Genomic DNA, 16,756 nt, shown 5'->3' with positions numbered 1-16,756 from the left:
TCGCTAATAGAATACAAAAAGCTCTCGGACTTCACATAACTATAGTTCCTATAGTAATCTTGTTTTCATCATTTCATAAGTTATGAATTTTAGTGAGTACTGCACAAGAGGTATTGTCTTCAGTCGGCAGAACCGAGCAGTACGTCCAATACGTCTATGAACTTCAGAGGAAGAACATTTTCACCTTTTTAGGAATATCATTTGTTTAGCGTCACGCTATTAAGGGCTACCATCCAACACTGATGGAAGCCTGACATATCCCTTTTAATAAGAAAATAATAAAACTTTGTGCACCTCTGAAATCATCTCAAAATCAGAAAGAGTGTAGTTTCTATTCCCACTCCATAAGCCACTTGAGTCTTATCGAATCACAGTCCAGCAGCTCCTTCATCACCTCCTCACATATGGGTCAGCGGCACTGAAATCCACACACAGAATAGGCCGTGCTGGAGTACTTGCCCAAGAACATTGTTCTGACAGGTGCAAAATGAAGAGGCTAGTGAAAATGTAATAAATAATAGAGTCATAATAATTACTCTGATAATGCAGGAAAGGTCAACTCTGAGTGATAATAAAATAATTGATGTAGATACTTGGTCTCCCTGTGTATTCACTGACTACCTATAAAGTTTCATAAAAGACACAACGCCTGACAATTTTGGATTATCAAATAATTTTCTTTAGTGTCCCAATTCAAATAAAGTTGTGGCTTTTGTAATTTTTTGGTAATGATAACATCACTCTAGATGTTGATGTTCACAATAAAGGAGTCATTTTTGACCAAGGTTGTTCATTAAACCACCGCATTAACAGGGTTAAGGTCTAATAAAACAAATGTATCTATTTCTGAGTACTACATATACATATACAATACATAGTTTAACATAAAAACAACTTCTTTAACATGCAAACCATGGAGACAAGAGTATGTTAGATAACAGAACCACAGAAGCTGGAATAAGCCGCCTGGGGCTTCACTCTGTCACACTCATTCACACCGGCTCTTTAATTACTCTAATAAACCACCAGGAGCACACATTAACACAGGGGACAAACTTTAGCCCATGAGGGTCCCATATTAGCCATGCTCGGTCATAAAGGGCAAATGAAGGAAGGTTGTGCCCTTCCATTAGCGCTCTTGGCGTTACTGGACTTAGAATTAGTCACTGCCTAGACTAGAATCAATTATGTTGAATTCCTGTGGGGCTGCACAACATTCATTATCACATCATTAGATGATGCTATTTCCATATTACCAATATAAATCACTGACGTCTCCATCTGACTGAGAGTGACACATGTTTGCTTCCACAACACCAAACACAACACATAGTAAAAACATACTGCCACATACACTGTTGCAGTCCCAGCGTTGTGGATTCGAGCCATGACTATTCCAGAGACAGCAGGGAGCTCTTTCACCCTGAACTGTCCTGTCCAAAAAAGCCAAACAATGTAATAAATATTTGATTTACAGTTTTTTGTGGACAGTATTATAGGAAGTTGACAGAACATGAAGTCGGTCTGATAATAACTGGCCGTTTATAGCATAAGTCTGAATCAGACCCCAGAGTATATACAGTGAATACTATAAGGAGGTTTTCAGTCCATGTTGTCATTGTTGCAAAGTGTGTTTCAGTCAGTCGCCTGTGCAATAACACTCTTTAAACTTCTCACTGCTTTGTCACTCTGGATGGTAAGCTCTGTCAGACGTTTTCTTGATCTGGCACTACTCTGCTCTGCTTGGCCCTGAGCGTTTTATTTTGTTTTTCAGCATTAACTAGCTGTGCCTTCACTTTTGTCTCGTTGATCTCTTGTGATAAGTGCTTTGATTACATTTTTTTATAAATAAAATGAGAAGAAAGTAGAATGAATAATTATTGATTTTTGACATATTACATACAATATTCAGTTCAGTTAGCCGAGGTGAGCATTTGAGCAGTCAAATAATGACTTTGGATTGAAATATTGATTATTTTTTTCTAGTGGTGGGCCGTTATCGGCGTTAACGTGCTGCGTTAACGCGAGACTCTTATCGGGCGATAAAAAAATATCGCCGTTAATCTATTCTCAAAGCTGGGTTGGGAGCTGGGTCTATACTCTGCAAGCTATGATGACTTTCACCGTGATATTTTATGGTCAGCACACACTACACGACTTTTATGCCCAATTTGGGACGCACAGGAGAAGCGTGAGTGAATATAGCTCCAAAGAAAACACAGAAGCAGCGGCCAATGACAGAGTGAAAAAAAGACAGAAAAACCCCGCAGCCCCTCCCTCTTTCAAAACAGCGACATAAACAACTCATGTCATGGCCACAGCCCCACACGAAACAGCGCAACTTTATCACCAAAAGTTCACGAGAGCCTTTTCCAGCTACATTTTAACCGCGAGCAGAGTTTAACCGCAGCACTTACTGAGTTTGGAGACGACTTTCCAGCTACTTTTCTCCGAGTCCGTTAGCTTCTCTTTCTCCGCTCTCCGCTGTCTCCTCCGCCTCATGTCCGTTTCCTTTTCTTGTCAAATCCAAAGAAATACGTCCCGCATCTTCGTGTTGTCGACGTTTATCTCCATTTTGACAGAATTATCGCCAGGTTGAAGCTCGTTGTAGCAGCAGGTGCAGCAGCATGAGCTGCGTTGTTGTGACAGTGATCACAAGACACTGTTGACCAATCAGGAGGCGCGCACATTTTTCCCACGCTTACAAACAGAGGCCTATATTTTCTGATCTGGTATATATAAAAATATATAAATAATGATCTGCCCGTAAATAAATATTTGGGGACTCCTGCCACAACTGTCCCATGCAAGAGACTTTTTTCTTTAGCAGGTCATATTGTGCAGAAGAGGAGATTTAGTTTGTCACCAGAACATTGATTAACACAAAGCTACTGACTGTAAACAGTTCATCAGGACCTCTTAGTTCAAAATTAATGTTTAACTGAATAAACCGATAGGAAACACAAATGCATCTTCTTGAACATGAATTATTTTCATCACCAATTATCATAGTAGAATGTTCTCAAGCAGTTCTGATGCATTTTGGAAACAGGAGATGAGCGCCTGGTCTAACGCACCACCTGACTTGAGAAACTCGTTCTCAAAGACTTACTTTTAGTCATTATTTGGGTAGCACACATATTCTGAATGGCTTCGGCAGAATTCAAGCGAGCTATTTTAATCTAGATTAATCTAGATTCATTTCAAAATTAATTTAGATTAATCTAGATTTTAAAAAATAATCTATGCCCACCTCTATTGTTTTCCCTTTCACCTCTTAAGTCTGTAGCATTTGAAAAGGAGGGGGGTTCATTCACTCCAGGCTGATGGTGGTAAGCTACATTTGCAGCCACAGTTCCCCCTGCGGCACACTGACAGAAGCGAGGCTGCTCACATCTGCGCCAACGGTCCTCAGACCACCATCAACCACTCACCCACATAGGCATTGGGTGAAGTGTCTTGCCCAAGGACACAACGACAGTCTGCACCTGCAGGAGCCGGGATACGAACCCCCGACCATCCAATCATGACATGAGAACCCGCTCTACCATGCGCCCCTGTCGCGGTGATTCTGTGGACCCATCACCTGCAGGAGGAGCCATAGGGGCTGATGCAATGTGATTCGGGCAGCTCCAACAGCTTCCCCCACAACCTGGAAACGGAAAAGTGTAAGAAGATGGATGGATGGATGGATGGATGGATGGATGGATGGATGGATGGATGGATGGATGGATGGATGGATGGATGGATGGATGGATGGATGGATGGATGGATGGATGGATGGAGATTAGTTCTGAGACTTTATTTATTTTAATTAGACACACACATTTTATCTGTTGTGGTCAGTCCTGATTTGGTCTTGATGACTTGAATTAGGCCTGGTGGTACATGGAAGGTTCAATGTTATATAAGGTAAAATATATTATGAGAACCACTAATTACAATTATACTTAAGATTTAGCTAAATTTTTGGTGATGTTTATTGTTACACTTCCTTTTTGGACAATGACAGGAAGTGACATACATAGAGGTAAACATTTTAAAACTTCTTCCGCGCAACAGTTTATATGATGCCATTACTAAAAATGCAATAATACATTTTCTTCCAAAACTTTTCTTCTTCATTATATTGCTTCTTCACAGAAATAGAACTATAATTATTACTTACAACAGATGTTATCCATCTAAGTCATGATTACAAAAGGATTAAAAAAGCACGTTAAGAAGGCAGCGAAAGTCAGAGTTGTTTCTTACCAGCACTTGATAAAACATATTAAAATTAACATTAACCATCGATGGCGTCACCGTTATATTCATGGCTTTTCCTAAACAACGTAACCAATAGAAACCAACCAGTCATGGATGCATTTTTTTGGACAATATTTTTTCATAATAATGGAAAGTGATGTCTCCCATCCATTTGAATAACTTTAATACAGTTTAATAGATCCATGACAGGTACTTTTAACAATAACAGACAATGGCACCATCTGGTGGACTAGTCGGCCATTGCATGTGTTCTGTAGGCGTTTGTAGCTCGAGATTAGAGCGCCATCTACCGCAAGGGAGTGGAACATTACAAGTATTTGGAAGAAAATCTACCCAGTTTCATGATAACCGCACCTAGAATGTGTGTGTTGATAACGTTACTTTACACGTGCTCTTAAGTGAATGCACATGGTTAGGATTTGACATCTGAGTAAGTGAGGCTGGAGCAGTGACGTGTGTTAGCGGCTTCTCCGGTGACGTGTCTCTAGTCTGGGCTTTCTTCTTCATCTGCTTCTCCAGAGCGGCTGCTTGATGGAGCCACATTGACTCCATTCTTCATTCAAACTACTCAAATGCGACCGGGCCCGGGGCTTTAGGACAACATGGGAAGTACGTGCTTCTTTGCAAACCTCATTTATGTCTTTCGATTGGCTAAAACATTCCAAATTGATGTATTTTATAACACAAAAAAAGAGGTGGTTGGCTAACTGGCTAACCTTGGGCTGGATGCTGCTAGTAATACTGTAGTTGTTACCATGGTTGTTACAAAGGAGGCTGAAGTGTTGAATTTCAAGAAGAAATCAAAGTATCTTGTTTTCGTTTTCGTAGTACTCAGCAGTTGTCTTCTTTGCCGTTATCTATCTATCTATTGTGTTAAATAAATGATGTCTTAGCCCTTAAAATAAAATCATTTTTCTATATTGAGAATTAGCCTTATGCTAACGCTGGCTTTCTATAAAATGGAAATGTTAAGATGTGAATATTTGAGGTATTTCAGATTAAATAAAAAATAAAATAAAGTACAATGTGCAGACTCCTGCTTATTGTACGTGTGAGTTGAATGTCTGCTGTCAATTTTAGAGATTGACACATCATTGCTAAAACGGGACATAAATATAACGTGAAGTTTAAAATGGTTCATTCACATTTTTTTTTTTAGATATTTGATGGCCGAGAAAACTTGCAGAAGTATACAATTATCCTCATAATAACTATACATTTAGTGCTGACGTATCATGCCCAGTAGTACAGTACCTGGCATCACCTTGAACAACAGCTGAAAAAAGTAACAGTACGTTAAACCAAGATTAGGTTTTGGCCCAGTTTGGGACAGTTCTGCCTCTTTATTTACGTGTTTAAATTTACTATTATGTATTTTTTTTCTACATGTTCTGATAACATGGTTGAGGAAATGACTCCTTGATATTTGAAGTATTTATATTATATTATTATATTTGATTATTATATTTTATATTGATATTTGAAGACAGAAGTTTAGACAAACAAATTTAGCAAATCAAATTTCTCTTCATATTTCTGTGTAGTTTTGTTGAATGTGCACTTACGTATCGCCTTGTATTCTTTTTTGCAGTTAAATTTTTAGAAGTTATCAAGCCGTTCTGTGCTGTATTACCAGAGATTCAGAAACCAGAAAGAAAGGTATGCTCTTTGTTTGACATATGAAGATTTGTTTGGTTGTACACTCCTAATTCTGTTCCATTGTTTACAGATTCAGTTTAGAGAAAAAGTGCTATGGACGGCCATCACTCTATTCATTTTTTTGGTGTGCTGCCAGGTTCGGGTTTTGTCAGATTCTTCAAGGGTTCTGAAATGTGTGTCTTTTGGTGACGTTAATTGTCAAATCTGTTCAGATTCCCCTATTTGGAATTATGTCATCAGATTCTGCAGATCCGTTCTACTGGATGAGAGTAATTCTGGCTTCCAACAGAGGTACTACTAATTATGCATCATTTATTAACATAGTGTTCAACAAGTAAAAAGACCATCGCCGCACACTGTTGTTTTCCAATCTTTGCAATAAGCTCTGCAGAAAACATGTGTGTCAAAGGTCGACATACTTTATCATGAATTTCATTGCTATAACAAGGTAAAAATATGGGGAAAATAATAGTTGAAAAAACAAAGCATTCTTTACCCATATCTTGCTAGAGTTGAAGTAAGAAAAATGGACACATTTCAAATTGAGAAGGAACCAGCCATTGATGACATCTTTCTTTGTCAGGTACTCTGATGGAGCTGGGTATCTCACCCATTGTCACCTCTGGCCTCATTATGCAGCTTCTGGCTGGGGCCAAGATTATTGAAGTTGGAGATACTCCCAAAGACAGAGCACTGTTCAATGGAGCACAAAAATGTATGTCTTTTTTTCTTCTCAGATTGGTAATGTTTTTGTTGTTTGTTTGTTTTATTTAAGATTTGCTTTAAAAAACAACAACAACTCTTTTTAGTGTTTGGTATGATCATTACTATTGGACAAGCCATTGTGTATGTGATGACTGGGATGTATGGAGATCCTTCAGAGATGGGTGCCGGTATTTGCTTACTGATCATCATTCAGGTTGGTTTTGTATGAAGTTGTTTTCATTTTTCATTTTCAATTGAAATTCTTATTTATCCTTTATAACCCTTTCTCTCTTTCAGCTTTTTGTTGCTGGTTTGATTGTTCTGCTGCTGGATGAGTTGTTACAGAAAGGTTATGGTCTTGGTTCCGGTATCTCTCTCTTCATTGCAACCAACATTTGTGAAACCATTGTCTGGAAAGCTTTTAGCCCCACAACTGTCAACACTGGCAGAGGTAGAGGAGCTCGCATTACATTTACAATGAACAGAAGCAGAAGTTCATAAAACATCAATAAAGACAACAATTGTTTTTCCAGGTACTGAGTTTGAGGGGGCCATCATTGCCTTGTTCCACTTGCTGGCTACTCGCACGGACAAAGTGCGTGCGCTGAGAGAAGCTTTTTACAGACAAAACCTACCCAACCTCATGAACCTCATTGCCACTGTTTTTGTGTTTGCAGTGGTTATATACTTCCAGGTAAGCTTCTCTATATTAATAAGGTTGTGGGTCTGGAGTTCAATTCAGTGGTTCAATGGTTCAATTTAACTTTATTATCCCCTATGGGAGGTAATTTAGTTTGTCGCCAGCAGTCACATATAATGTATCATCAACATAATACGAAACACGTATTTCAATATACATGAAATATGTTCATTCGTTTGAAAGGCCAATTGCCTTTGGAATCCTGGACTTTTTTAACCTATTGGTATAAAAATGTGGAGTATGGAGTTGTTATTAAGTGTTTAAGAAAGCAACTGATAGTCTTTGCATTCCTGCACAAATATAAAAGTCCCCTTGACTACCCAAAACAATCTTTCTATTTTTTGCAATCTATTTGTGCAACGCATGTGATTTGTTTTGGAGACAAGCATCAGCTGGAAATGCAAATACCAGCTTTCTGATTACTTTTTGTCATGCTTCTACAGGGCTTCAGAGTGGACCTGCCGATCAAGTCTGCACGCTACCGTGGCCAATACAACACCTACCCCATCAAACTCTTCTACACTTCCAATATTCCCATCATTCTACAGTCTGCACTGGTCTCCAACCTTTACGTCATTTCCCAAATGTTGTCCACACGATTCAGTGGGAACTTCCTGGTTAACCTCCTGGGAACATGGTCTGTAAGTAACAATGAATTAGTGTTAAATGACCAGAGGTGGGTAGTCAAAATATTAACTGAAGTAAGAGTAACAATACAAAATAAATCAATATATATATATATACAGTATTAGTGACCAGCATCATTACTTAATTAACAGTAGCAAAAGAACATGAAAAAAAGTTTTGATTTGACATAATTACAAGAAAACATAATATGATGTGTTAATCCTCATCACCATGCTTTGCTTTTGTCTTTATGTAACAAGAAGATTTTGTCACATATACAGTAAATTTACTCACAGCGGAACAACATTTAGTTGTATTGAGTATTGAAACTTCACTATAGTATGACCAGAGTAAAAGTAAAAATTACTGTGTGATTAAAAACTACTCTTACTTTTTTTTTCTACATTCAAAAGTTACTTAAGTTCTCTTACTTGAGTAAATGTTATGGAGTCATACCTGCCTCTGTCAATGACCATTCATTAGGACTATAATCACACTTATTGCTGCCATTGTAATTCTGACAACATTTCTGTAGGACACTTCAAGTGGAGGACCAGCTCGCGCTTATCCTGTGGGTGGTCTTTGTTACTACCTTTCTCCCCCCGAGTCCTTCGGGTCTGTGCTAGATGACCCTGTTCATGCTGTCATCTACATAGTCTTTATGCTGGGCTCATGTGCATTTTTTTCCAAGACATGGATTGAAGTATCTGGATCCTCTGCCAAAGATGTGAGTTTCTTATATTTATTTTACTATACGTTATTCTTATTTATTCCCTCATGCAATTTGTTCCTATCCACTTTTGCTACTCAGGTGGCAAAGCAGTTGAAGGAACAGCAAATGGTGATGAGAGGACACAGAGAAACCTCTATGGTCCATGAGCTCAACAGGTAACATTTCAAAGCTTTTATTTTAATTATTGAAGAAAATTCAGAGTGTCTTTTGTTATATTAATTGGACAATGACTGCCTCCTCCAGGTACATCCCAACAGCAGCAGCCTTTGGTGGCCTCTGTATAGGAGGGCTTTCCGTCATGGCTGATTTTTTGGGTGCCATTGGTTCAGGAACAGGAATTCTTTTGGCTGTTACCATCATTTATCAGTACTTTGAAATCTTTGTTAAAGAGCAGAGTGAAGTAGGCAGTATGGGTGCTTTGCTATTCTAAACTCAGCAGCCAAAAGGTACAAAACCTCTCACATGTTATATTTAGCATTAGTACAGTGTGTACAATCAACATGCTACAGCTGGGCCAAGGTTTTTTCTTTTGACATTATTTTAGACTTTACCTCTCGTGCCAGTGCTGAGATCTCCAGGGTTAAGAATAGTGTTACGTTTTTATGTTGTTGTTTTTTTACTTGTTACTTATTTAAAACTTGTTTGCTGCCTATATTAGCTTCACTGAAGACTGCCCAAAGTAAGTGTGAAGTTTCACATGCACATTTCTAAGCTAGTGCTAAAAAAGCTTATACATTTTTGCAGAATTCCAGCATAGTGCCTGGACGTTTATGGGGAGATGGAAGGAAATACTTCACTGGACCAGCTGATTATCTATTATCAATCTTTTTGATATTGTATAAGGACTGGACTATTGCCACCTGGGGCTGATGTGGAGCATAGGGTTTGTCCTTGAGTTGCTGGGTCCTAAAGAATGGTGTATGTCATTACTTCAGACTGAATTGCTGCACAAACTACCGAGATCATCTTGTGAGGGTGGGTTTGATAGGGACCTGAGAGGACGTTGTGTTGTTTTTACATGATGTAACAAAACATCTATTAAACAGAAGTTTCTTATTTACCTGCTGTGCGTTTTCAATGAATATTATTCTGGGTTATTTTGCTTTGACCAGGTATCAAAGCAAAATTTGTATATTGTTTTCCTAGAAAATATGCATTTGCGTGTTATCTGCATTGCATTTGTATTAATTTCTCTCTCACTCTCTGTCTCTCACTGCCTTCAGCATCCAAGTGAGCTTCACTAATAGAATACATTGGTAAGGGAACCATTGAGAACACAGATTTTCATAGGTTACAGGCTACAAAAAAGTCTTTCCTCGGATAGTTGGTGAACAGTGTACAGTCTTCATTCAATCAGAGACGTATTAAGATTAGACACCAGCCCATTAAGGTTAATGGCAGGGTCAGGGTTAAACTGATTGGTTGATATATGAATGACGTTTCTCTCTCATGACTTGTGTTTTTTTTTTTTTATGTATTTATTTTTTATTATAGAAGCAAATACAAACAAAGTAGGTACAGTGTAGAAATCTTACTAAGTGCACATCAAAAGTAAATAAAAAGAACATGAGGCATGTTATAAATGGAATAAATTGCATTTACATATTGAAAAGAAAAAAAGTGTAAGGGGCAATAATTGTTAGATTGATAATCTGAATTCCTTGAGGAAAACAAGACAGGCTCAGGAAGTTATGATGTCATCTTTAAGCGCCGTAGTCGCTTAAAGTCGTTTTTTTTTTTTTTTTATCCAGGACGGGAAAGGCAACATTTGCATATCGACTCCCTGATTGGTCAGATTCGTACTAACGCCTGAACACCTTTTGTAAACTCCAATATCCGTAAGGTTTTGGCAAAGGTAAGGTTAGGGTTAGTTTGGAAAATTTCACTATCCTTAGGGTTAGGATTAGGGTCAGGTATACTTTTAGTTTTGGATTAGATTTGCGTTGTTTCGTTGCGGTGACGTCACGGTTGGAGCTCCACAAATCATTGGCTGCCAATGTCTGCGACTGACCAATCAGGGAGCGCCTGGCCTTTCCCATGCTGGGAAAAGAACTCCGCGCACAGGAACTGCGCAGTCGTAGGCTCTTGACACCGGTGTCTACATGAAGGTTTTGTGTAAAAACGAGTAATTTGGTTAGACTTGCACATTGGTGAAGTAGAAACCGTTGGCCATAAACATGTCATACTGCAGGCAGGAAGGTAATTATGTTTTTTACATTTTTGACAGATTTAGCTCACGATATTATGGTTGACAATGTAATGTTGCTGTTACCACCAATCTAATATTGATGTGATGTTTATTCTTTACAATTGTAATGATAATTGATCTGTACTCAAAACTATGTTTGCTTCATTATTTATCTGCTACATGAACAGGCTATAATATCGCATGAGTAATTAGGCACGTCATGAGTATTTATGCATCATAATAATAATAATAATAATAATAATAATAATAATAATAATAATAATAATAATAATAAAGGAGGTAAATAGATTTTGTAAAAGCGTAGCAAGTTTCAATATAATTGCATACTTGTTTTTGCTGCTTTGAAGGCAAGGACCGTATCATTTTTGTGACCAAGGAAGACCATGAGTCCCCAAGTAATGCTGAGCTGATTGCTGATGACCCTAATGACCCTTATGAAGAACAAGGTAATTTGCATAGATTTTGTTGAATGAACATTATAAACATAAACTGAAATGTTTCCTTGCTGTTACTTGTTCATCAGGTCTGATCCTGGCAAATGGTGATATCAACTGGAACTGCCCGTGTCTTGGTGGCATGGCTAGTGGGCCCTGTGGCTCCCAGTTCAAGGATGCGTTTTCCTGTTTCCATTACAGTAAGGAAGAGGTGAAGGGTTCAGACTGCATTGATCACTTTCGTAGCATGCAGGAGTGTTTACAGAAGTATCCAGAACTTTTTCCTCAGGAAGAGGAGAAAGAAAGCCCACCACAAGCCGAAGTTTTCCCTGATCAGGATTCCTTCTCATCTCCCTTAAGCAACTCTGATTCTGACAGCACTGTACCTACAAACAGTCAGAGGGCGAGCTAATGTAATTAAAGCCTAGTGGACAACTTAATTTTGCTGCCCTTGCTTACAGCTTACAGGCAGGCCTGAAAGAATTTACCTGGACATCAAAGGAGAGAGTAATTAATACTGAATTTGATGTATGCTGAGCACAAATCAAGAATTTACTTTTTATCAATATATAGAGTCTATTTCTACAATGTGCAACAAATAAGTATACTTATGAGAAACTTGCTAAAACAACTTACTGTTTGTGCCTCTGTCTCTGTGTTGTGGATCCATCTGCTGCTATACTGTCAACTATACTGTCTTGATCCCTTGCTGAAATTGTGGTCATTCACTTCTGTCAAGTCATTCACTTCTGTCAAGCCTTTTGATAAGCCCCCACCCTCCCTCCATATTAAAAAAAAGTATACCATGTTAAAAAAAAAAAAAGAAGTAGAAACCTTTTGCCTTAAACATCTTAGACAAATAATACCCACTATTGCAGTTATCTATTTTGTAACATGGTTTGTACCAAAGACTTCATCACACCTTTTGAAAAAGAAAATGTATATTTTATTTGTAAAAAAAATAATAACACTAAGGCTGTTTCATCACTATTTTGCCTCATGAATAATTATAGTAAAACCCTTTGTATCTACCTCTTACAAACTGAGCCTGTTCTTTATTTGCTTACAACCACAAGGAGTCATGATCATGAAATTAACTTTAAAATAAAGGATCTAATTCTCCTTTTTATGGTGAATCCTCTATATATTTTGTCTATGACTACAATCCCAGAAGAGATACAACAAAGTTAAAGGTACAGACAGTGTTATTTTCCCAACATTTCACTTTGTCTTCAATGTCATTGTAACTTACAGACATCCATTCTCTAGGCCTCCTGATATGCGCCGAGCTAATTGGGCAGTTATGGAAACTGCAACACTCTGCATAGTAACCAGTAGGCAGTCTGTTTTGGTCTCCTCTGGATCTGCCAGCACAAATGCCTAAAAACACTTGCCAATACGTACGGTGAGTTTTCTGCGCCTGTGCTCCTTTTCCAATCATCTGTGTAGAGGTTGTAAAATTGAATTTACTCAAATAATATTGCGTTTCACAGAGGTCATTCATACTTCTTATTCTCTTATCTTAGCAATTATAATTGTAGATAAATAGACAACAAATAAAAACATGTTGCTGGCAGTGTTGTTTTTGATTACTCCGTTGAAGGAATCCAACTACTGTTTATCCCTACTAAAAGTAATCTGGCTCATCTCTCCTAAAACCTGACAATTACTTTACTGGGAGCGGGACGTCTGCAGCTCGTCACTATGGAGATGTTGCTAAATGCACTCAAATATGACATTTAATTATGTCAGGCCCAAACATTCTTTGATTACTCACTGCAAAAATATAATTGTTAGGTTTGGTTGGTCATAAGGAGCATGTTTTGTATAGCTGGCTTCAGTACATAATCCAAGATGTTACACAGTGTGCCTTTAAGATTGAACATAATGACAACATGATAAAATGACAATTTAGTTAGTTAGTTAATTTATTTTCTTCGGTCATTATGAACATTTAAATCACATGTCACATGTTTTTCAAAGATCTTAGACATTATACAATAAGAAACCACATACATTAAGAATTTAATCTAAATGATGCCTGACCGAAAGGGGTTTAGGCTGAAGCCAAGACTTATTCTGCCGAACCCCTTATACAACTGTGACTCTGTCCAAAGATGACACATTATACACTTTCTCTAATACCAACGATGGTAACACTTAAGCACAAAACTTAAACTTCAACAATCAGAAATTATGCTATGTATCCTCGATCGACTTCTTTTCTAATGGTCTTCATTCAAGTTCTTCTAGTTCTTCTATACGTCTCTATCATGTTTAACTTCCGTCCCATAGATCAACGCCTTTAACTGTTAAACACCTCCTCTTAGTATTACTGTGCGCCTTAGGTTTTTGTAGCAGATCAATTCCTCTAAGGTTGTATATAGATTCTCTAGTTTGAAACATCTCCTGTAAACACTGAGGGAGCATGAAATTGTGAGCTTTGTACATCACAACTGCTGTGTAAACATCAACAAGATTATGCAATTTTAAGATATTTAGTCTAATAAAAATATAAAATTTTTAGATGGAATAAGCTCAAACGTGGTCATTATCATCTGACAAACAGGGCTACAATAATCATCCAATCACCCAAATATGTGTGTGGCCAGGAAAAACATTTTTGCTGATCAAAGTAAGTAAGGCCAGTATGATTTGTGAGGCTGGGGACGGACACAAGTCTGGGCGGTGTCAACGCCGAGTGACTATGAGGCCGGGGCGAGAGCGAGAGGTGGCCCATCTTGCAAAAGGGAGTTGCGCAAAAGGTTGGGGGCCTCTATCACCGCTTGCGGCTTTAATTACAGGGTTATTATTAAGTTTAGTTTAGTTTTGACCCACTTTGTATTTTGCAGTTAAGAAAGTCGTGTATACCCGCCCAGAACCGACCACAATATTCTTTGCTTTTGACAAGATCAAAATAATGCTTGTTCCAGCCAGATTTTGAGGTTTTTGGTTGTTTTTCAAGATTTGGGATATTTTATAAATATTAAGACATTTTCAGCTGTTAAGATGTTACAAAAAGCAATTAACAGTTACTTGATAAAGTAATTATACTATAATTACGAGTTTTGTAATTGTAATTGTATCTGCCTTCTTGTAATTTTAAACTTGGACTCACCTTGTATGAACTCAACAGATAAACTCCAAATTCTATCCACAAATAAACAAGCCTTGCCTGATTGGAATAGATTACAGCGTTACTTAGAAAGTAATAAAACAACTACAGTCGACAATAGTGTATTAGTTCTGCACTTTCTCTTCATCTTTGTATGAAGCAAATAACAAAATCTTGCCAAAAGTTGGAATGTGCACCGGATTATTGTCGCACATACAGTAAGTATTGTAACCTTATGATATAATTTTCACTACAAAATGTATACATTAAAAGTATAACTAAATAACTAACCTGCTAGCACTCCCCAGCCCCCACCGACTGAATCATAGTAATTTAGACATGAAGAGAGTCTGCAGAATCCCACGACCACACGACCAAAGCCCCAGTATCCCGACAGCAGCTTCTTCTCTCAACTCCTGCTCTACAGTGGCATTGTCCACTTAGTGTCACCTGGGCTCAATCTCACCAAAAGGAGCTGGGAAAGAGCCCATATAGAGGGTCACATCAACATCTATCAAACAAAATAAAAATTGGGCAAAAAGTAGATACACATCTGTTACAGAGCATTGCTTTATCTGGATATTCTGAAATTCTCAATAATTGTAATTTTTATTTGGGTAGTATGTCATCAATAAGTCCCAGCCAGTGTGATCACGTGTGGTGTGTTAAACAGTGCTTTATCTAAACTTCCAAGTTACAACTCAATTTTCTCTTCAACCTGCTGTGTTGTGTTGGCAACCACCACAGACACCACTAAGACCTACTGGTGCCATTAGAGACTAGTCAGGCAAGAAGAGAAGTGAAAGCTATGAGAATGACCATGGCATTCACACTCTGGAAAAGGTAACATTAAAGACAGTTATCCTATCACTACCTTTAGAACCTCTAACTCAGGGGTGCCCAAACTTTTTGTCTCCGAGGGCCAAAATGAAAAAGTGCCTGTGAGTCGCGGGCCAAACACGGCGATGGATAACTAGGAAATGAGGCCCTATGTCAAAAATCCTGAAATATCCCTTTAACTCAAAGAAAATGCCACATTAGATTTTTTTTGAAAGTGTCAGTTCAGCATCAATTCTTTTACAAGTCAATTTTTAACATACACTGTTGTCGATGTTAACAACCTTTGCAATAAAAGTTGGAAAACTGAAAGTTGATGCTACAACACTCTGTGATTAATAAATACCAAGACACCACAACAGTGTTTCCAAAAGGAGTGAAACAGCGCCCCCAATTTGACGCTGCTGGTCAAAAAGTGTACTGCATCCATATTTACCATTGAGAATGAATGGAAGAGAGTTTTAACCACACGCAGCGCAAAAGTAGTTCACTCTCTGGCGGGCCAACAGAATTGTTTCGGCGGGCCAAATTTGGGACGCGGCCCCACCTTGGGCACTCCTGCTCCAAATGAAGAGGGAAGACACGGGGATGTTGGAAAATGATTGCACCAATTCTCTTGAGGAGGGTATACAGTCAGATGATGTCATGGCAACAGAAGCCAAAGGACTGGTTTTGACCGGCCGGGTGGCTTCCTTTCCTCTGTCTGATGGAGTATTTGCACTCCTTAAAATATCACTTGGGTGTTGGACTGGTATTTAAACAAAACAAAAACAAAAACAGCTCAATGTACAATATCCTTTTTCCTGTGCTTGTGGCATTGAAGTGTAGCCTAGTAGTGGGCATTGAGGATGGCATTAAAAAGCTTTAAGTTGAATTGCTTCTGTATAAACCCTGAATGACAGCTCAATTATTTTTCATGTATTATTTGTTTGAATCTGCTTATCTGTTGTGTGCTTTTAACTCCTTGCCCTTGTTATTTTATTTTATTTTACTTGTCTTCTTTCAGTTATGTTGCCCCCACACGGCATACTTTGTATAGGCTACCTTTGTTGAAATGTCAATAAAATAAAAATGACTAAGGAGCAGTGGGCAGTCGCATGGAAATCAAACCTGGGACCCTTACTGAGCCATGTTGGAAAAGAATACTGTTGTACACCAGAATACCCAGGCTCTGACATGTAAAAATATGTTAGTTAAGTTAAATGTTAGTTCTATGGTGCCACCCCATGAGGCATGAAAATCCTATTTATTCACTCTATGAATTGCTTAACATATGAGTCAGAAAATAACACACATGCTTAACCTTGATTGTCCACACATTAACAGTCAATGGGTTCACATCACTCTTTGTGGATGTATAACAATGAAGTAAATATAACGGCGGAAGTGGACTGCGTAAGTTAGAGTCTCCTTGGCAACCGTTCGCCGCTCCGAGCTCGGTTTTTGGAAGCTGAGATTTTTCGCAGAG

General features: G+C 38.2%; 2 protein-coding genes across 2 annotated transcripts; both read left to right on the top strand.

Moving 5' to 3' along the window:
* Window positions 1-4,597: 4,597 nt before the first annotated feature.
* LOC306979726 (protein transport protein Sec61 subunit alpha-like 1) lies at window positions 4,598-9,753 on the top strand. Its single transcript, XM_079578823.1, has 12 exons — window positions 4,598-4,878; window positions 5,861-5,928; window positions 5,999-6,064; window positions 6,141-6,219; window positions 6,512-6,643; window positions 6,738-6,847; window positions 6,931-7,084; window positions 7,167-7,327; window positions 7,777-7,974; window positions 8,496-8,687; window positions 8,772-8,848; window positions 8,937-9,753. The coding sequence occupies exons 1-12, from the start codon at window positions 4,872-4,874 to the stop codon at window positions 9,121-9,123; spliced, it is 1,431 nt and encodes a 476-aa protein (XP_079434949.1). The 5' UTR covers window positions 4,598-4,871; the 3' UTR covers window positions 9,124-9,753.
* A 1,029-nt stretch (window positions 9,754-10,782) lies between these two features.
* On the top strand, window positions 10,783-12,094 carry chchd4a (coiled-coil-helix-coiled-coil-helix domain containing 4a). Its single transcript, XM_079578802.1, has 3 exons — window positions 10,783-10,892; window positions 11,250-11,348; window positions 11,426-12,094. Exons 1-3 carry the CDS (start codon window positions 10,871-10,873, stop codon window positions 11,746-11,748), a joined length of 444 nt encoding a protein of 147 aa, XP_079434928.1. The 5' UTR covers window positions 10,783-10,870; the 3' UTR covers window positions 11,749-12,094.
* Window positions 12,095-16,756: the final 4,662 nt, after the last annotated feature.

The sequence above is a fragment of the Gobius niger genome (assembly GCF_951799975.1).
Source record: "Gobius niger genome assembly, chromosome: 20".
Classification (NCBI taxonomy): domain Eukaryota; kingdom Metazoa; phylum Chordata; class Actinopteri; order Gobiiformes; family Gobiidae; genus Gobius; species Gobius niger.
This window is presented reverse-complemented; position numbering and strand designations above follow the sequence as displayed.